Source organism: Eleutherodactylus coqui, chromosome 3 (assembly GCF_035609145.1).
Source record: "Eleutherodactylus coqui strain aEleCoq1 chromosome 3, aEleCoq1.hap1, whole genome shotgun sequence".
Classification (NCBI taxonomy): domain Eukaryota; kingdom Metazoa; phylum Chordata; class Amphibia; order Anura; family Eleutherodactylidae; genus Eleutherodactylus; species Eleutherodactylus coqui.
In genome coordinates this window covers 68,102,678-68,125,039 of record NC_089839.1, presented here as the reverse complement: position 1 = coordinate 68,125,039, position 22,362 = coordinate 68,102,678, and the positions used below count along the sequence as shown (strand labels likewise).

Genomic DNA, 22,362 nt, shown 5'->3' with positions numbered 1-22,362 from the left:
TGCACAATTCGTATGAACAGCAATATGGGGGCTTCTGGGAGATTGGCGCAGCGTATTACCCGTGCGCAGAATACGTTGTGACCGCACGCTCGTGTGAGTCCAGCCTGCGGCGGCAAAGCTTTTTTTTGCAAACAGGTTGCCATAGCCACTGCTTATATGCCCAAACCAACTGTACCCGCCACTCTGCCACCACTGTCTGGCCGTGGCACACGGCTTCTGCTGGAACGTGCCACCCATCTTTACATAAACATGGTGGTTTAATATATGTAATCTACGTATATACCTATATATATATTTGTATGTATATTTAGATATGTTATTTTACGGAGTGTATCACACGTCATGCTATATGTCCTCCAGTGCAACCTACAAATCCAGTCAGCACGACAGACTGGACATGTTGGTACCGGGCTCAGCATCATGGGATGATGACTGGACATTTAGCAGCCATTGGTTACTGTTGGGAGATGGTTATGCAGCTAAGACCGCCATGGCCCTCCCAGAGCACGCAGTCCCGGCCGGTCATCGCTGCTTCCCTCATCCCCCTCAGCAGCCAGTTGGGGAATGTGTGTTATTTGCTCGGTGCGGCCCGCGCACGCCCGGCGCACTGATGCGTAACGGTTCCTGTCGGTTACCATGACAACCACCACCCTCACTCAGATTCCTTCATTCACTAGCTCCGCCCCTGCCTTTCCTATTGGTAGACCCAGCCGTCAGTCACGACCTTGCTCTTCCCGCCCAGTAACCGCGGCTGGTTGGCTCCTTCCACAGTCAAGGTGGGGTCCGCAGCATCCTCCCCGCCATGATGAGCTCTCCTGGCAGAGTCTGAGTCACCAGGGCGTGGCGCATCCTCCTCCCTCCCTCTCTGTATTGTTAGCGCTCCTCTCCCTCAGCCGCTCAGACGGGTGGCGCACTTCTCTCCAGCCGGCATCCCAGGCAGCGCGCATTGTCCAGCCGCCCCCCCTGTTCCTCGCCCGCCATGGAGGACCAATCCTCGTATGTAACATCCAGCAGCGTCGGGAACGATGCTGTGGAGACTGCTGAGCAGCCGCACGGAGCTGCGGAGGCCAAGCCCCGTGTGCAGCCCTGGGACGACCTGGACGACGTCCTAGACCTGACGGGGGGCGCCGGCCAGTTCTCCCACCCCCCGTTCTCCGTCTCCTTCCCCACCAAAGCCGCCGCTGACGAGGACGACGAGGAGAAGAGGAGCTACTCGGACAGCCTGGAGCCATCACCCGAGGACGAGGAGCCCAGCAGCATCAGCAGCGACGTGCCGAGGGCGCCCGTCATCCCCAGCGCGCCCGAGGAAGAGCACGACAGGCCGGCCGCACCGTACAGCAAATCCGGCTCTGTGGGTGAGTGACAAGGTCACCCCCATAGCGGGTAGGGGGACCCCTGAAATGACTGGGCATAGGGTGGCATCAGCGGCGTATGTATACCAACGCTCGCCTATACGCAAATCATATAAAAAGTCGCCACGGCGAGGCGATTTCAATCGCCCGTTGATAGTGCTAATTTTGACTCCTAAAACTAAAAGGGAGGGTTCCCATTTCTGATTTTTCATGACAGAACCGGACCCCTTTGTTCTGCCCACCTGTCGGAAGGAGATGAGCGCTGTGTTTCCGTCGCTCTTGGGCGCTATGGAAACTGCGTGTTACATTGTAGCTGCCTGAGCAATGGAAACAATGTAGCGAGCTGCTAGGCTCTTCCTGTAGTCCCATGCACCTCAATGAGGACCACCGGAACAGCACTAAGCGCGCAGCTCTTCCCGTAGGGGGCGGTGACCACCTGTCCTGGCTATGAAAAGCTAAGATGGGAATATCCCTTTAAGAGGAGCTTTTAGTATTCATTGCTATGCTAAAATTACTGCTAATTATGGGGGTGCTGTAATTACATGGCTCCTATATACCTTTTGTACCGGTAGAGCGGCGCATGGCTACACATCACTAGAAGCCGATTTCCGATTAGATGTGTATGATGTAGGCCATAAGACAGCGCCATCACATGGCCACCCCTGGGCTTGCGGAATGTGCCCCTTCCTGTCGTAGCATGATTATCTCTAGCCAGCCACCTTGGCTGCCCATGTGGTATGACGGGTGGAGCAGTGAGTGTGCAGAATAGAGGGGCGGGACCTGCTGTGTGCCAGCTGCTGGAGAGGTCTTGGGGGTGTGCCCTGTGCCAGTCTGCCCCATCACATCCTGCTCATCCTTATCTTGTCATCTCTCTGACTGCGTCACGGCTGTCTCTCTAGTAACATTATGCTTGTACCAGTGATTGCATCTGCTTTTTATTTGGGCTGCTTAGTCTTTAAATGTAGCAAAAGTGGAGGTTTGATCGAATTTGTGGCCAATTTACCTGAAAGACTGCCTGGGTATATTTCTGATAGCCACAAAATATGCCATTTATGCTAAGATCGCCTATTGGTGGAGCAGGGGGTTCTGATATAGAGACGTCAGTACGGGAATGCCCCTTTAACTCTTCGGCCATGTTCTATTGATATATCATTTTGGTCCTATTGAAATCCATATGCTAATGGTTGGAGAGCCAACAAGCTTAAACATGGGGCGGCTTCTCATTGGGGGTCTCGCTGTACAATAGATTTTGGGAGAACACTGTTTACCGGTGACACTTCTTTCATGATCTTTAGGGTTAAATCAGGACTGTATCTCTATATCCTGCCTCCGTTTGCTGTAGCAGTACGGTAGTGTCAGGGTTTTATTCTGGGAAGTTCCCACATTGCGAATATACCTTGGGTTTCCACAAACAATTCCACTGTCTTCCAGTAGCAGCAAAGTGAATGTGAGAAATCCCACGTATGTTGCTAACTAAATCGGCAGCGCACGTTGACCCTGGCTAATCAGGCACCCACTGTCAGTGCCATAATACACTGGAATGGAAACTGCTGCTCTGACCCTGGTGTTGTGGCCAGCACGTACCTCAATTCTTTTTAGTAACTTGGCCACTACTTGGGTCGGAGCAGCAGCTTCCACTGATGCCATTGTGTAGCGGCAATGACAGCAGGCAGCTGATAACCTGGGATGGGATCTCGGGCCCCCAGATGATCAACTACTGATAACCGGTCTGGAGTCCAAGCAGGACAGACATTGTAAACAGGAAAGTGTTTTTGGACTTGTAGGAAATCTTATTTTTGAAGCTTGCATGGCTGTTGTGTAAATGCGTTGCCTTGAGTCAAAGAGCCCTCAGTTCAAATATAGGCCCTAGAAGCATAAAAACAATGCAGTACCTAACAGGCGCTGTCCACTCTGCCACACTTCTCTTTTCAATGCTTCGGCACACTTGTGTGTAGTCTTCAGCCAGCACTTCCTGGTCAGGGGGTTCCTAAATCCTGCCTCCAGGAAGCACTGGCTGTGATTGGTTCATCGAGCGCTGCAGTGATTGGTCCTCAAGCACCGCAGCTCAGCAAATCTGAGCCAGAGCTTCCTGGAGGTGGGATTGGATGCGATGCAACACAAAGGAAGGCTCCATTGGGAAACACGGGCTACAAAACACAGCAATATTCAGCATGCCACGATTCGTTTTTCCTCGCAATGTAGTACATTTTATACCTGCCTCCCCCTGTTGTGAGCTGGAAGCCACTGCTCAGTGCACTTAGTGGCGCTGCTAAGTAGTCCATTATAAAATTAGAACGGGTGGACTACTTGGTAGCGTCGTTTAGCGCATTAAGTGGCGGCTTGCGTCAAGGGAGGTAAGTATAAAACTTGCATCGCCTGACTCAGTGGGTCACAAATTTAACTGCTAAGGCTAAAAGTAGGTGACAATCTCTTAAACATGTCTCAATTTCTGAGAATCTCCAAAAGCAATTATATTCAAGAAGACAAAAACTAGATTTTATTTTTGTTCTTGACCCTGTGAAGTTATATATTTTAGCTCATCAGGGAAAGTAATTAAGAAGGTTCCGTTCTCTACCCTTCTGACTTGGATAGACTGCCCATTGATAATAAGCAGGCCTATAGCGTCCTGCTCAGACTCCCAGGAATCTCCTGTTATCAGCGGGGAACCCTAGCAGTGAGTGTTCAGTTTTCCTACAGCACCTCCACAGGGGATATTAAACATCACTTGGTGCCCATTTAAATAATTGGGCTGTGTGGTTTAGGGCAGGACTTCAAGCGTGAGAGATGCTCTTTGGAATCACTCTCCACTTTAGCCAATTTAGTATTCCCTAATGGGATGTGTGAAGATGGGTTTTCTTAACCAGACAACCCCTTTAACTTGTGACCACCTGATTCTATCCCAATTGACACTCGGGGCAGCTTTCCAGAGCATGTACCCCACTGAAGAGGACTCCTTATCATGATTCCCTTGACAACTAGGAAGTTGAAGTCTCTTTTGAAAGCATCACCTTTTAAAATTGAAGCCGGCCTGGTGATCCTCTGATTGCAGGGAGTCCGGCTGCAGAGACCAGATGACTGTGGGAGATGCTTTGGCTCGCCGAGGGTGGTTTTAAGTAGAATAACATAATTTAGCATTTGGAAAGAGGTTGTCCTCACCATACAGTGTGTACTTCTTTCCTGGGTCTTGTTGGTAAGGAGGAATGAGGGACTTAAGACCCTGCCAACCTTCACTAGAGCAGGAATCCAGCAGTGGGGTCCCCCACTTTCATATATTTATATCCCATCTTGGGGTTAGTTTATAAGTGTGTTTGCTGGGGAAAATAACCTTAAAGGGGTTGTCTTGCGGCGAAAGCGCAAAAAAATTTTTTTCACTGCCCTGTTAAAAAGAAAGCATAGGTTAGTTTTCAAAAAGCACATTGCACTTACCTGCATCAGCGTTCTGCAGCTTCTTCTATTCTTCTTTTAAAGATGGCGCCGCTGGTCTTCTCCCACGGTGGACCGCGGGTCTTCTCCCATGGTGCACTGTGGATTTTCTTCTCCTTCCTTGCGTTCCATTGCCGATTCCAGCCTCCTGATTGGCTGGAATCGGCACACGTGACGGGGCGGAGCTATGATGACGAAGCAGTGAGCAGCTCTCCGGCACGAGCGGCCCCATTCACCAGGCAGAAGACCGCACAGCGCAAGCGCGTCTAAAAAAGCAAGAAGCCAGCGAAGTTAGACGGAGCCATGGAGACGGGGACGCCAGCAACGGAGCAGGTAAGTGAATAACTTCTGTATGGCTCATATTTAATGCACGATGTATATTACAAAGTGCATTAATATGGCCATACAGAAGTGTATAACCCCACTTGCTGCTGCGGGACAACCCCTTTAAATGGCTTTTCCGTGACCAGATGAACTTATCCTTACGATAGAAGATAAGTCCATCAATATCAGATTTTGTAGGGGTCTAATTCCTGGTACCCGACTGATCAGCTGTCTGCAGGGGCTGCAGCGCTCAAGGCTGTTCATGTTCTAGTCCTGGAAAGCAAATTTAAAGGGGCTGTCCAAGTATTTTGGTGAAAACGTGTTAAAGCAAAAACAAATCCCGCTTTGGTGCTGCAGCATGTATTACTAGGGCAAACTGCAGAACAAGACTGAGTGTCGCCAAAACAATGATTGACAGGAACTTTATGGGGTGAGTAGACAATAAATAAAACTTTGCAGCAAACCTTGTCCATCACAGAACAGTTTACTGCAGTTTGTCATACCCTAAGGGGTGTGCAGGGCAGTCAAAATTATAAGAATTTCTTCTCTATGGACGAAGACGTATTTCTATATTGCAGCCATTAGTAAGAAGGCGTTGGTGATACTTCTGCATGTGGTGTCAGCAGGCCCAGACTACACTGACCGTGGGGCATTTGCCTTGGCAGCGAGATGATTGTACACAATCTATTGATGGAAATTGGATTACTCCCTTGCCCGCTCTGTGTGCCCTCTGATTCAGGACAATATGGCTCCTGTTTTCCACTGGCAACAGAGCTTCAATGCAGATCAGATTGTCTAATGTGAACACACAGCTGCTTCATCACAAGACCTCTGAAGCCCAAATAGAGAAACACAATGAGGGCTTGTCCCTACCAGATCTTTATAGTTTATTGTGTCGTGTTGTAAGATAGGCATGTCATTCCTCCAAAATAGTAAACTTTACGCAGGGCGGCTCTTCTACGGCAAGCTGTGTATCCTAGCCGAATATTACCTTGATATATACTTTAGAACTCCCTTTGGTAGTCGGGTACAGTGTATTAAAGGGGTTGTCTGCTTACCGGACAACAATCCCTCGATGGCTATAACTGCATTAAAATAAGAGTTGTACTTGCCCCTCTGCCGTGGCGGTGCATTGCTGCAGTCCCGCTCTGGTCCTGGTGTTGTAGTAGGTGACCACTGCAGCGTCACTACTCTGAACTTTTGTCTTGGCACCCAGCATGTAGGCACTGATGCCAGGAGATTGGGCGGTGATACTTTAGCGGTCACCTGATTTTCAGTGACTTGTGTGCCACAGTAAATAGTGGGACCATGAGGGGGGCTGCTGCGTTAGATTGTCGCAGCAAAGGAGGGGTGAGTACTTTTAGTTGTTTTTAATACAGTTGCAGCTATTGTGGGAATGTTTGCTTATAACCAGACAACCCCTTTAAGGACCCCAGTTCCATGCTGCCATTCCTTAGTGCATTTTACCCAGTTCAGGGCTCATAGGGCAGCATGTGCCTATGCCTAAAGCTGGAGAAATACTTTTGGCTGTGGAAATCCTAGGTCGCTCTGTACCTGGGGTCAGAAGTTCCCAACCTGTTCATCATGCTGACCTCCAGAGGAACTCTGCCAACTACCCTTATGCCTACTATTAAAAGTGCAAATGAGCCCAGTGATCCACAGAACCATAGTTGGTAAACGCTGTCCTAGCTGAATACCTGTGGGCACACTATACTCCGATTGGGTCACCCCTCCTTAGGTGTGCTGACACTGGCTCTCACCGGAGTTACATTCATTTTACTAAAAGTTTTTGGCCTTGACCACAGATTTCGGTGTGCACGGTCCACCTGACTGCTGAGATTTGTCCATCTCTGGCTAAGGTGTAAGTTTATGGATGATTAAATACTGCAGCCCTTTCCTTACGGGTCGCCTGTAACCGAATACGACATCTGGCAATCAAATTCCTTCTGATACAGTTTCCAAGTAAACATTTTAGCTAATGAGTTGGCAAGAGGCAGCTTACTGTTTGCTGTACATGACTAATGCTGAACTTTACAAGGCCCTGCATCCTCCGGCTACTCCTGACTGTTTCTCTTCATGACCTTAATCCCTGAAGAGAAGTAAACCTTTTTTCATAGTGAATGTAAACATTTAACAGTATCTCTTAGGGCTCCTGCACACGGCCCAATATCACCCTCACAATCCTTCTGAAGACCCCCGGATGCGAGGCACTTTCACATGGAAACGGCCTTGCACCCCAGCTGCGGCAGGAAATCGCGATGTTCTACCACTGTTTTCAATGGGCCAGTGCTGCTGCTAGCCCCATTGAGAACATGTGGCGACCCCTGGATGCGACAGCCTCACATCACTAGGGGGATGAAGGAATCCTCTTCTCCCATTGGTTTCAAAGCAGCAAAATAATGGTCGATATTGCGCAAAAAAAAGCTGCAATTTTTTTACGCAGCATCGCAGGAGTGAAAACATCGCAAATGACAATTAAACCATTAAAAATCATTGGTTTTATAATCGTGCGTTTTCATTCACTCTCGCATCACAAGAAAATCATGCAGTTTTCTTGACAGTGTGAAGGAGCCCTTATGCTAATAATAAAAAAGGTCGTTCTATGTGGTAGCCAAGAGTCACTTCTTAAAGGAAAAGTGTCGTTAATACTTTTTTAAAATTTTAAACTTTTTTTTTTTCTTTCTTTAATCTCTGATGTAAATGCCGGCAGGGACTGAATGACGAACAAATTTGCACAGGAGCGATCATTCTGAAACGGCTGTTAGGCGTATCTGCCCAACAGCTATCTTGAGTAAAAGGACCCTTAAGGCCCATTTAGACAACTATTATCGCTCAAAATTCATCTTTTGATCGATTAATTGTTGGGTGTTAATGTGCCCATCTTTCAGTTTTCTGCCGAACGACTGTTTTCAGTTCTGTGTGAAAACCATTGTCTGGCAGAACAGCTGATGAGCAGGACCGCATGCTGTGCTCTGCCCAGGGAACACTGATTATAGATTGCATTCTCTCAGCTGTCAGCCCCATGGCAGAACAAAGGGAATATAATCAGGGAACGGTGTCTAACACTATCACCGAGGGAACCACAAAATATAAAATTTAACCTTTATTATTTACTAAACTAAAATACGTGAAGGCCTTGTTTATCAAATTTTAATAAAACCTCTATTAAATTGCGGTATACACAATTGGTTCTATGTATCTCTGCTGGGAGAGATCCACTATCAGTCACTATACGGTGTCTAACACGCTACTAATTAGTACTAATGGACATTAGTACCAAGTAGTAGTTTATGCAAAACGATTGCTCAAAAGCCATCTTTTAGCGATTTATCTTTGCAGTGTAAATGCACCTTTACTAAGTTAACTGTTAAGGCCCATTTCCAGAGAGGATACGGCGCTTCATCTTGATTGGGAGATCAGATTAGTTTCCATAGTAGTAGTTGATGAAGAGAGCAGATGATTGGCTTCCCTATTGTCTCCCATACATAGTAGACAGGGAAGAAAAGATCCTGCGTCCCTGTCTCTCTGTAGTACACCCTTAGAAGCAGCTGCAGTATGGAGAACATTATACAGCAGTACTGAGCAGTGTAGCTGTAAATCCAACACTGGGGTGAGAAATTTTACCGGAGCCTCCAGCAGCAGTTTATGTTGCTCTGCAGCTGCTTTATTCTTAGTCTATTGATTTCTATTGACAACCTGATCTCTTGAGAAGCTGGGAAGCCGAATCCTCTCTGCAGACAGATATTATCAGTAAATGCAGAGTTGGTGACCAGTTAAGGGGAGGAGGGGGAGAAAAGGAGCCTAATAAGTGGAGACAGGATATAAGTCCATGTGGTCTGTTGGGCTCAGTTGCATGACTGATTTCTCACAGCTTGAATTCCACTTTTCTGCTTTGATGGAACAGAAAAGTAGAATTCTTAAGGCAGGTGTGAACATGGCCCTAAATTGCTTGGTGGTTCTTATCTCTCAGGCCATTCCATAGCTATATTTGGTGTCTGGGAAAAGCAGGGTGTTGCCCAGTAAGGTTACTGATAAGCTCTGCTTAAGTGAAAGAGTTAACTATTTCTTACAGTCCTGATTGGCAGAAAGGCAGTATGGCAGTAAAGGATGCAGAGCGCTGACAACTGCATACATGGGTAAATTGTCTAGAAATCTAGGGACAGTGTGAAACTGCGTCTTTTAACCCCTTCCTGACTGTACAATGTAAATGACAGCCACTGACTGATCCTAGCAGTTAACTAACACATGCCATGGTCAAGGTTGACTGTGTTGTAAGCAGCCAACTAGGGGAGCCCTCTTGTGCCCCACTGACGTCCACTGTGACATGGTTATGGGGTGCCACAGTGCCCGTCTAGCAATAAACAAGACCTCACAGAACAATCTGAAAAAAATATTGTGTATAGGAACGCAAAGCCCCCCCCCCCCCACCTCTAAGAGTTTAAAACAAACTTGGTAGCCTCATAGTCATAATGACCCTCAAAATAAAGTGCACATTTTTAATGCGTCTTGAATGCCGTAAAAACGAGCTTATCGGCCACAGTGAAAACCGCAAGAGTAGTAGTTTTTTATTTTAGAATGTATTCAGATGAGTCAGTTACGGTATAACGTGCTGCGCTTCTGGTGCATTAAAAATCACAACTCCAGCAAAAGTAGTGTCAAATCATGGCAAACTGCATGTTTTTCTTTGTACGTTTTTTTTTAAATTCAGTTTTATCCACACCTCAACGGCCCCGTCTGAATAACCCAATATTAAAAAGGACTCCCTGTGGCTGATGAGTCTTATAAAAGGCTAACACTTTGCTTCTGCAGAGGAAACCTTTCAGAAGTCTTGGCACAGACCAATATACAATGAAAGGTAACACACATGTATCAATAATGAAGGCTCCACTATTCACAATAGATGATGGTTGTAGCTTACCTCCTCCCACACTCTGCGCACTAACCTCTCATAGTTCGTGCCTATTAGCTTTATGCAATATGGACTAACTAAAATGCTGCCCCAAGTCCACTCCGAATGTAAAGGCCATTACAGCTGAAACACTGCGAGCCGCCCTGTAGTCCAAGGCAAGGCATCTGAACTCGTGTTAATGTGATGAAACGTGAGCGACAGGGATACCTTTCCTCTCCAGTTGTTTCAGCACTTTTATCCCTGAAGGCTCTTTGGGCAGAGAGGATTTCTCATTATGTTATGAGACTGAAAGTTGCACATCTATGTAAAATAATGCATACAAAGAACCGCTGTGATACCTGCAGTTGTCTTACCAGCCATATTTATTCTTTGGGGAGTACCCCTTTAAGGAAATCTTTGTGTGTTCTAAGTGATGGCCTCCCTCACACAGGCGTTTGCAGTAAATGCAGTGTTTTTTCAACGCAGTGTTTACTGCGATTTCAGCAGCGCTGGCATGCGTTATGCCAGCGTTTGGGCTGTGGTTTTAGCACAGCTGATAACGCAGCCAAGGAAGCTGGGGGAAAAAAAATTAAATACTCACCTAGTAGGCCCCGTCCTGCAGGCTTCCAGGTACTTGTCTGTGCCTGCAGAGCATTTCTTGCTGGTAACGGGTTTCAAGGCCACGCCTTCAGTAAGAGATTGCTCTGACTGGCTAAGCTGTGAGCCATTCATTGAATCGCTGTGATTGGTGCTGGATTAGCCAATCGCAGCAATTTCTTGCTGGAGACAGGGTCTTCAAATCCCGTCACTAGCAAAAGATCATCTGACAAGTGCCAGGGACCCCAACAGCGACAGTTATACTCGGTGAATATAACTTCTTTTTTTCTCTTGGTAGTGCAGCTAGCGCTGCATTTAGAGCTGCCCAAAATGCGGCACCAAGTTGTGCCACGCTTTCAGCAGCGCTTCTAATGTTGCGCTTTGACGCTCGTGTGAGCAGTCCCATTGAAATAAATGGGAGCCTTTTATAGCGTTTAGCGCTGTGCTGAAAAGGCAACGCTAGACGTTGTTAAAAAAAAGTCTGTGAGGGAGGCTTAAGGCTCAGTTCACATTAGTGTACATAAAGGAACCATGATGGCTATGGCCGAGCTGTTCTTGAAAGACTCCAACACTAAAGCAGCATAGATTTCACCTTCCCACCCTCAGATCTGTATCCTGGAAGCTGTGCAGCATCATGAGTTCTTCCAGACTTTGTGCACCTCACTAGCCGTTAAATATGCTATTCTACCAAAAGTAACCGGACATCTGAGTAAAAATTGAAAGCAAGTTATTTATATTCGTTAATACTTAGTCGGCCCACTTTGGCCCTAATGACATTGGATACACACCCTGGCATACTTTCTATTGTCTGATACAGTTCAGCTGGTAGTTCCCTCCATCCATCCTGCAAATGTCTGAGTTCTCTGAAATTTTCTAACCCAGCATTCCCTTATGCCCCAAAGATGTTCAGTAGGCTTCAGGTGGGGACTCTGTGCAGCCAGTCCAATCATGGAACATCCATACCCTTAAACCAACATAAAACAGCGTTGGATCTGGACGAGCTTTATCTTTTTGGAAGTATTGCTGACCATTCCCAGAGTATTACTGCATTGTCTAGAATATCAAGGTACCTCCATGTTCACGGTTCTTGTCACTACAACGAATTGAGACCATGCCACGTAAACCCCCCTCCCTAAACCACAATGTACTTAACTGTTAGCACAAGAGGCTCAGGCAAAAGGCGTCCCCAAGGGTCCTCCACTCCCAGGTACGGCCATCTGATCTGAAGATGGAGTAGCAATATTCATCACCCTGTATAAGGTTTTTTTCAGTGCTTGGCTGTCCAATGACACTGCTTGCCACACTGTAGATGGGCCAATGCAAGTTTTTTTAGAGAACCCACAAAACGTTTGCAGGATGAATGGAGGTAAGTGATTGGGAACCGCTATGCCCATTTCCTGCTTGTGGTCCCATATTGGAGGTTGTCGTGAATTGACTTCCAGACCTTTTGATCAGGATTCATATCCTAAATCTTACCAGCCTTTCCGACAAGGCATCATCTAGTTCCCCTATTGTTCTAGTCTGTGTGCGTTTGTCTTGTAATGTATTTTCCTGTATATATACTGTACTACAGTGTCAGACGTTGCTGAGACGGATAACCTTATCCTTCCTCACTATAGGCTTCCAGTTATGTGCAATCAACAATTAGGCTGTCAAGTATATGAGAAACCTTATTTTGGGTGACCTTTAGGGGTTTCCTGATTCTCATGAAAACCCCTCAACAGAAGTTTAATTGGATGGAAAGTTTTTTTTGTTTTTTTTAAGGCTATAGAAGTTGTCATCCTTTTGGCTGTGGATAACTTTTTTTTCTTTTATATGTCCTATTGAGGCAGGGTTTACACAAGTGGGTCGGACTTGCGCATGTGGGAGCCCTGCTGGTGACCATGCGTATGGCACTTTACTGTATTGCACATGACCGCGGAGGCTCGCAGGTGGTCGTGTGCAGTACAAGTACTTTCTTTTTTTTTTTTTTTGTATTTCCCACACTTATTTAGCTATTCCGCAGGTACCCACAGCCCATACACAGTGTTAATTGCATATAGGGTGCGGGTTGCATGCCTCCATTGACTTCACTTGAGGCCGTCTGCGCTGATTCCACTGTAAAATAGAGCATGCTGCAATTTTTCTTTGGCTCTCAGAATACACAATTTGTATCTGAGTGACGAGGAAAATTTGAAAATGCAGGCCTTTTACCACAGATTGTCTGCACGGGCGCTGATCGCTGAATCCGCAATTCAAATCCGGTTGTGAGACCGGCCTTACTACCATTGTGTGCACCTTAACAGTAAATATTACAGTAATATGCCGGTGGTCTTCTAAGAGTTTCATTCCTATCTGCATTTTCTGACTGATGCAAGCAATGGGATGTTTTGTTCTCTCCCTATGATTTAAGTTTGTTCCAGTAGAAATGCAGGGTCCTGGTATGACATCTTGCATTTGCCTACTTTTGAAAGTATTCCTCAAACATATGTCACTGTCCATTGGAGAAAATGTATATGCTGCAGAATACAAATTTTTTTTTTTTTTAAATTTTTAAAAAAAATTTTTTTCCCTCCGTGGTCTACTACACTTTCCAGTAGAGTGGGACGGGGAGGTAAACTGGCCCAGAGTATGCCAAAAGGTCACTCATCTGGCATTTGCTAGGTGCGTTGGGGGCCTATTAATGCTCTCGAGGTATGTATTGGTGAATACTTTCCATATATACCTCCATAACAAAAAGATGTGAACAATCTTAATCTAGGTAGATCAAAGCAATAAGAAACTGTCCAGAGGTTCCAAAGGCACTTGTGTGCACTTGGGTCTGCGTGCAGGAAAGCATAGTTTAGACATATATAGACATGCACAGGGAGTCTATTGTGGTGTAATACCGTAAACTGCTTGCAAAATGGCATTGCAGTTTTGTTTTAGTAGATCATTAGCGTTAGGTCCTTCTAGTTCTCAATTTTGTGGTCTTGATGAAAAGAGAAGTAGAAATGAGACAAAATGTCACTGCTGTATCTGGTTATGAAACTAATAGAGGAACTCTAGTTAGGCCCAATGTCCAGGGGCGCATTTGATTTGCAGAATCCACACGAAGTCTATGGAAGCCGCCCAATCTGCGGCCTGTCCGTAGTTCAATTGTGGACGGGCTGCAGATTATGTGAGAAAGCAGGAGATTAAAAAAAAAAAAAAAAAAAAAATCTGGAAGTACAGAGGTCTGCGCGGATGTTGCCGCCTGCCCGCCCAAGTATAGATATGCAGGGCTCCCGCACGTAGAATCTGACCTGCCTGTGGACATGAGGCCTTAGAGAGCAACTGCATCTTAGACCCATGTTCGCATCCTGTGATCGGTTTTCCAAGGCTGTGTTCACACTGGGTTCCCATTATTTATTTATTTTTTGTGCCTTTTACAGACGCTGAAACAGTGGTTCAGAACAGGGTTTTAATCTGCCCTATACGGGAACCAGGCTGCACTAGGCGGATCCCATTGCTTATGATGGGGCCCATCCAGTCAGTCATGCTGTCCAGCATTTTCCTGGATGAAATAGTGCAGCATGCTGTGGTGTTCTGTCCACAAATTCTGAACGGCACAATGCCTGAGACCCCGAACAGAACCTCCAGTGGAGATGTAACAGAGCCTAACTTGTGTGTAGACACAATAGGCAGATGCTGCTTACAGTTACAATGCCTCACACACTTGGGGACCTTCACATGGGTTGGAATTTTGCTGTAGGGCACGCCGTAGCTTAAGCTGCTGCAGAACTCCTCGCCACAATCCGCAGGACCCTTTGTGGATTATGATGCAAAAGTGAGTCCTCTTCAATTCTGCATCAAATCTGCAAGCAGTCCTCTATGTTGGTTTGGGATTTTCCATATTATGTTGTGTTCTGACACCAGTCTGCCCGTGTAAAGGGTCCTTTAAAGCTCTGATGTAGTAATATCAGTCACTTGGTGGTGGTTTTAAGTCATAAGGCTTCTTGAAAACAAGTTGAGGATAATCCTCTGCCGTTATTGTGGTTAGTTGTAGAAGAGACATGAGGACAATATGGTGCACAATGCCATCTAGGTCGGAGAACCTTTCAGGCTCCTGGAAGCTGATGGCCACTAATGTGCTGCGGCTCCTGTGGGACCTGGTAGTGCATAAGTGTCATAGATGAAAGCATCCTGGAATCCTATTAAGGGCGACAGGAGACTCGAACACGCCCTGCTACATGTAGCAATAGCATTGATATTTTATCTGTGGTTATACATTGGATTACAATAAGCTTCCTGCACTTCATTACCCATAGAAATCCCAATGTACAGACAGTGCGCTCTTTATTCCCAGCACTGCGATACTCGTACAGAGGGCTATTAGCAGGGGAAGGGCTGCAGACAGAAGGCACAAGCATTCCTAATGTGTTCAGGAAGGACCATGCCTCTCATGATTGGGAACATGAAATATTTTAAAGCATAGCTCAACTTGACACTTAACTTCAGGTGTGGTCGCAGCTTCCTGCATCCCCGTCAGGGGAATATATGGGGGTGGGGCGCGGCAATCTGTTTGTGTGACTATAAACTGAATTGGAACAAACTTTACAATCTGAATTATTCCTTGGCTGTAAATTTATGGTGTTTTTTTATGGAGCGGCACAAAGTGCCAGGTTGTTCCATCTCGGCTGTGAAAAGCTTGGGGTTGTGCCATGATTAGAAGTTATCTCCTTCCAGCTTCCCTTCCAGCTCTGAGGTCTGACTACTGGGATCCCCACAGATTCTGAGAATAGGGCTCTGGGACATCCTTAAGTGAAAACTAGTAATAGGAAATTATAGTGCCAGTGTTTCTGGTGCAATGCGCCACACAGCTGTGCTGCATGGTAACATGGTAAATATCCATTATGATTCCCACACAAGACAAACAGTTTGGCTCCTCCCACAGCAGTGACGTCACCACGGGTCCTTCAGCCCACCAGATCTCTGTGGTGGGGGTAGGTCTGTGTTTTCTGTCTGGACTGCTGAGTTGTGTCTTTGATACTAATGGCTTAGTTTAGTCTCCTTTTATTTTTGTCCTCCCCTTTTCAAGAGCCCTAATCTTGTTGTTCTGTTGGTCAGGCTCTGTGTCTTATAAATGTTGTAGGACCTTTGATGACATCACTAGGGGCGGAGCATGAGAAGTGCTCACATACCTACTCACTGACAAGTGGTCGTTAGTAGTTTGATAGTCTCACACGTGCATACTGTCGCTCCATTTGTTTCAGTGAGACTGCAAGGATGTCAAATTCAAATAATCTCCAGCAGTCCCATTGAAATGAATGAAGCGGCAGCGCTCATGTGCGACCACCGTCCCTGCCCTAATTTCAGTATGTGCCGGAATCCCGTGGGTCAGACCCCCAGAGAGCTGAAAGTTTATCCCTTCTCCTGTAAATGAAAGATGACTTTTAATTATGGCACAACCCCTTTAAAGTAAGTACACTCGCAATTCCTTTTTGACATGACTTGGACATGCTGACTTTTCATCAGAGGGGGTCCTGCTGCTGAATCCCCCATTGATGGCCTGCAGCACTCAAGCGCTACTTCGCTTTACTTGCCGTCTCTTCCCGGCGGCTGCAGACTGGTGCGCAGAGGTCTGTAGATATCTTCTATAGACCTCTCAGATTCGAGTCACGCTGCAGAATCTTCGAATCCACGGCATGCTCTCTGCTGCAGAGAAGTGGTGGATTTCATTCATTGTAATGGGTCCAATCTGCACCAAATCCAGATTTATGCGCAGAGCATTTTCGCAATGTCCACACCTACCCGTATATGTGTAGCTGCAGGCACGTGTGGCTTTTCGTGGTTTTGGGTGGAGGCTTTCGGTGTCCACATTTGGCTACTATTGATGATTGCCATGCATTGTCCAATGAGCAGATATGACTGTACGGCGGTGCGTTGACTGTTCGGAGGGTGGTGTGTTCTGCATGTTACTGATCTTTACTTCTGCTGAGGTCTTCTTGTATTTGTTTTTCAGATGTGAACCTCTTTCCTCTCCCTGCTTCATCTGCACCTCTGATGCACTCCTCTTCAGGCAAGTTCTGCGCCCTCGTTGCTCTAACACTCTTGCTCTATAGCTAAAGATCTAGATCGGCTTTCTATTCACTCTTCACTAACTACAAAATCGTTCCTGTCTACCGGTCACCACAGATAGTGTTTGAGATCAGATATGCATATTACAGCACAAGTATTCAGATTGTCTGCTCCCTTGTGATACTACCAGTGATCCCTCAAGTTACAGTATTTGTTCTGGGAAGAGCATTGTAAGGTGAAACTATTGTAACTTGAGGCTGTAACTTTGTGGAGATCTACTGTTGGATGTCTGAAGCCACAAGAAAGGCAGCTCAGAATAATACAAGATGATTACAGAAGACTAAGCAGATATAGCAAGTTCTTGCATATGTGCTTCTGGAGGATAGAGGTTTTTATACAGTTATCTATTAGTAATACGAGGGTCGCTCCGAAATGGTGTGTTGGTGCACAACGTTAAAAGTGGATGTTGGCAGTATGGCAATAGTTTGACCCTTCCTGCCAATATCGGAAACTTTTGTTGCCATGCGACAGATGGCAGTCTGAGAAAATGGCATCTAACATGAAAGTGCATATAAAGCAAAGGTGTGTCATTGAATTCCTCCATGCGCAAAAAAATTGTACCCGTTGACGTTCTTTGACACTTGCTGAAAGTTTAGCAATGGATGTTAGCGCAGCGAGGCAGTCGGTGGCCACGTTCCAACAGTGATGGCCACGTTCTGCACGGCCATGCGCAGCTGTCTCACCACTAAATGAAGGGCGTCTCCATCAGCATGAATTGGAGTATTATCATTCCAATGCATTGAAGCAGATATTCAGCTTGTTATACAGCTCCCTGGCTGTAATCGGGTCGACGTGCACAGATGAGCTGATCGAGGTACTCGTTTTGTGGGGGTGATGGCTCTGCATGGCCATCCGCAACATGGCTTGTCTTTCAAATCCTTGCCGCCAGTGTTGAAACATGCCATGCACTGCATCACTTTGCTAACATCCACTGCTTTGTCAATATCGGTGAATGTCAATGGTTTTATTGTGTATGGAGGAATTCAATTACATACCTTTTCACTTTACCTACACTTTCATGTCATGTGCCCCTCTGCCGCCATCTATCTCTGGATTTTGACGGTAAGCTTCAAACTTTATTGCCATACCGTCAACATCCGTTACTGGTGTCACATGGTATTGAAAGGAACATCCCAGCACAGGTAAAGCGTGTTACTGTAGAGAGACCCTACCAGACAGTTAATCAATGCGTGCACTTCAGTAATACAGGCCTTATTTCTCTAAAATGCCAATACTGATTGGCTGGATAATCCAACAATCACATATGCCATAGATTGGCAGCATCGTCAGTACTGTATGTTGGGTGTGCTGTCAAGTTACAATAGTGCAGGATAGACCTCAGTTGGTTAAAAGTATTGTATCCTGAGGTTATTGTATTCCTTGTGTGAGAGAAGTAGTAATTTTATCATAAAAGCTGTGCCAAGGGGAAGAATCCTTCTTTATGTATGAGAGATCTGACTTCCTTGGCACGCAATTTCTTGTCCTCAGGTAGGCAGATCGCAACTTCAGTGGTACCTGCAGGGGAAAATCTAGTATTACATAGTGGTCATTCAGAGGACTACGTGGCTGGCTGAAGTCCTCCAGAAGAATGTCCTCTGAGGTCCATATGTCCTAATGGGGCATATTGACTGACTTGTCGTCAGTTGCCCTCTTAGGTGGATTAGGAGTTCCTATAAGTCAGGAGATGCGCTTTTGGATGGGTAATGCCCCCTGTCCGCGGCCATGATTTCGGCGGCGGTAAATCCACGGCAAATCAGTCTAAAGCTTTCCATAGCGTTGCTATTGAAAGTGCCGGCCACGTGTCCACGAGCAAAGAATCATTGCGATTCTCCGCTCGCGGATGGCAATTTGCTGCAAATTGCCACGATTCTCCACGGTCAGCCTGTCAGATAAGGCTGACAGTGGAGATTCGTCTGCCGGCTTCTACTCCTGGGAGGCGGAGATCCGCCGTGGGATACTGCAACGCCTGTGGACAGGGGGCCTTAGGAGTTCCCATATGCTGCAACATTTGGCCAGCATGTGGTCTTGTTGTATTTTAGGTTTTGTGACTAGGGAGAAGAAAAACAATTATGTATGTAACCATGTTTCCCTGATGAAGGTGGTTTTGGTCATTGAAATCACCTTGCTGCTTTTTATCTCTTTAGTAACTTTTAGTCTATTGCTTTTTCTCTGAGATCGCTTGCTTCTGTCTGCTACTGACATCTTTCCCTTTTTCTGTTGGTCGTCACAGACTTTGTAAAGGATTTGCAGCAATCTTCTAGCACTATACCTGCTGGCCAAGAGGAGCTTACATCTTTACTGCTTGAGTCTGCTACTTCCCTTCCTTCTTTGTCTCCTCTATCTGCTGATTCTTCTAAAGAGCAGCTTGTTGCATTTCCCGCTGACTCCACTACACCAGAAGGATTTAAGGATCACATTAGCGCCGAGCATGCAATGTCAAGGACCATAGATTTCCCTAAGTTAGGTAGTGCCATGGAATATAGTTTTTCCGAAGTAACAGGCAACAAAAATGCTTCAGTTGCACAAGAAAAAATGGAGGACCTGTTCTTCTCAGAAAGGGGTCATACTGTTGAGCACCCTTCATATGAGACTGGAGAGCACACAAAATTATATACCCAGTCTGCTAAAGAGATGTTTTCAGGAATGCTTAAATCTGTTGGTCCGCCTCATGAAGAGTTTTCAGATCTAAAAGAAGGTCTTGATGAACAATATGTGGATTTCAAGCCTTTCGCAAGCACAATGGGTCATGATCTTGGGTTTGAACCGAAAGAGGTTACTGTAGACCTTAAGAGCAACATTGCTAAGCTGAGTTTTGAACCCGCAGTAAAGTTAGAGGAAAAATATACTGAAGAAAGGGATATAGATGTATCTGATGACATATCTCCAGCCTCGCCTGAGGGAAACTCCGATTATGAAATGTTTGCTCCATTACAACAGACCAATCCATTTGCATTCGGTGGGAATCAAGTGTCTGACAACATAACGGATGAGAAGAAAATGGAAGAACTTAAATCTCACGTCGCTTCTTCTCGACTAGGGTCAAACGTCGCAACGGTTAACCCATTCCTTGTTGATCAAGAAGACTATGCCACTACAGAAACCGTTCACGGGAGCAAACCGGAAGGGCTTACTCCAGATATTGTGCAAGAAGCCTATGAAAGTGAGGTTTATGACACCGGGATACCAAAACTCAGCTACGAACCAAAAATTGACTTGGTTCAAACTGCTGCTAAAGCTTCACAGGAAAGCATGAATCCTTCAGTACAGAACGTAGCACTGTTTGAGGATACTGATGCAATGTCCTCACCAGTTTTGCCTGACATTGTCATGGAAACTCCTGTCACATCTGCCCCGGTTGGTCTTGGTGCTGTAGCCCCACAGCCTGACGTATCCCCCATTGGGCACGTGACTCCGGTGAATGAAGAGAAACTAAAGTTTGAATCTGAAAAGCCTCCATCTTATGAGGAAGCAATCAATAAAGTAAGGGCAAAGGAACAAGAACAAGTTTCTGCACGTGTTGAAACTGTAAAGAAGTCACCAGTAGAAGAGCCTGAAACTTCATACATATCTATAGCGTGTGATCTCGTAAAGGAAACCATACCAGAGCAGCTGGCAACTGACTTCTCAAAGGCGCTAAAGAATGAATTTGACTCTCAGTTCTCCTCACACTTTGAAGAAAGTTCTCCAGAGTCTGAACAAAGTGAACCTTCATACAAGCTCTGGGAAGCAGAGGTGATTTCGAAGGAAGCTGCTAATACTATGTTGGCTACTGAACGCAGCATCACACCTGAGAAGGAACCGTTAAGTGATGCAAAATGGAAGGAGCCTTCACCGGGCAAATTGTACCTAGAGTCTTCTCAACCCGAGTCCTACGTCTCCAAGAATGTGTCTGGTATTGTAGCGGAGGAACCAGTTACCCAAATACCCAAGCTAGATAAGCTTCTACAGATGGAAGAATTTGGAAAAGCTGAATACTCTAAAGACTTTGAAAAGCCATCCACTGTTGCACCTAAAAAGGAGGTTTACACCCCACCTGCTGATAAACAAGTAGACATTAAGGCACCCAAATGGCTAGATGACCAGATCTTGAAAGAACAGCCTAAGGTGAAGGAAGACGTGCCTGTGAAGGAAAAAACCAAAGTTGGTTCCGATAAGATAGTTGACTTGAGCAAAGCAGGGTCTAAGCCCTCAATCAAAGAAGAACCGTTTTCTAAGCCTCTGCCACCTGTCAAGGATACCAGTTTTGGCACTCCAGCTGATAAAGACAAGAAAGGAGGCTCTCCAGCCGCTGCTCCTGGCAACATCAGGAACTCAGGTAATGACTTGCATGTTCTGTCAGTCTGCATGCCATGTCGTGGTACAGGTTTAGTAAATATTACTAACATGTGCATTCAAGGTTCCTCTTTATTCCTCTCCGCCATTCTCTGCTCGGAGGCTTCTGCTGAGTAATGTCATTGGCCAGGGTCACTTGGGTTTTTGATCTATTTTCATGCAGCTCTCCAGGGAAGACAGTTGTTTTTGTTGATGGAGTGTTTGTTTCTGACGCCATCTCTATAAACAGGGACAATGCAATCGTTGCCTGATAGAAGTCCTCTTCCTCTTTTCCAATTCTTGTCAAATGTAAAATTACTCTTTTGTCATCCTGATACTTGTCACACACCATTCCTGAGTTACTTTTATGTAGGTGGCTGCACGAGGAAAACTTGGTAACATAAATGTGATGTAACTTGCACATCTAGTGTTATTTCCTCCTTAAAGGGGTGTTACCACCTTGGTGCTTTTCATAGCCAAAATGGCAAAATGCTGCCATGGGTTCCGGCCACAAACTTTAGCGCTTGTTGAAGTGAATAGCTGTATCCTTGGCTCCCATTCACTTTAGTGAGGTCTATGGAAACAGCTTTTCGGCAGGTGGTAGGCACCTATCTGGGTTTCCCTGTCTGTCCTGAACAGCTGAGATGGGAATAGCCCTTTAATGGGGCGTGCAATGATTAAAAGTTATCCCTTTTCCACAGGAGACAAGTGGGATCCCCACCCATCCCGAGAACGGGGCTGCGGTGCATCTGGAATTGAAAGTATCTGTAGTTGCACTTGCGCACTTTCGCTCAATTCATTTAAGTGGGACCGTTGGGATAGCAAAGGGCTTGAATTTGGCAATCTTCGTGAGTCCCACTGAAACGAAGATTGGAAGGGCGTTGTGCTTGTGCGAGTGTCCCTGCCCTTGTTTCAATATGTGCTGGGGCCCCATTCTCCAAATTGATGGCATCCCAGTGGTCAGTCCCCCAGAGAGCTGAAAGTTACCCCTCTCTGGAGATAACTTGAGTCCTGTGAGCGCTTTCTTCCATTGGCTTGTATAGGAGAGTCCATGGGACTCTGAGGAGATGTTCGTTGGAAACCAGGAAGCAGGTGAGTATATTAAAAATAATGCCTCACCCAGATCCCTGTCGCCTGCCCTAACCGCAACATAAGTTAGTTTATGGAACTTTAGGCAGGTGACTGCTTCTGCCTTTTAAAGAGTGCTTGCACTTTTTAAGATGTCTATGACATGTCAAAAGTCTTGATCAGTGGGGGTTCTGGTGCTGAAACCACCGCTGATCGCTAGAACGAGGGGGCTGCAGGGCCCACCCGAGCACTATTTCCCCTTTTGGCTGTCTTCAGCTGCCAGGAGGAGCCGGACATTAATGAGGTCTATATTGATCTTTG

The 22,362-nt window shown here is 46.1% G+C and overlaps 1 protein-coding gene across 3 annotated transcripts in view; it reads left to right on the top strand.

Moving 5' to 3' along the window:
• Nucleotides 1-830: 830 nt before the first annotated feature.
• RTN4 (reticulon 4) overlaps nt 831-22,362 on the top strand; it is a 48,344-nt gene continuing 26,812 nt past the window's right edge. The window contains exons 1-3 of one of the 3 annotated variants that reach the window (XM_066595702.1): nt 831-1,355; nt 16,547-16,603; nt 18,893-20,977. In XM_066595702.1, coding sequence (XP_066451799.1) covers nt 980-1,355; nt 16,547-16,603; nt 18,893-20,977 — 2,518 coding nt within the window. In that variant the 5' untranslated portion in view covers nt 831-979. The remainder of the gene's footprint in view (nt 1,356-16,546; nt 16,604-18,892; nt 20,978-22,362) is intronic. The other 2 variants (XM_066595703.1, XM_066595704.1) reach the window with 2 other exon arrangements.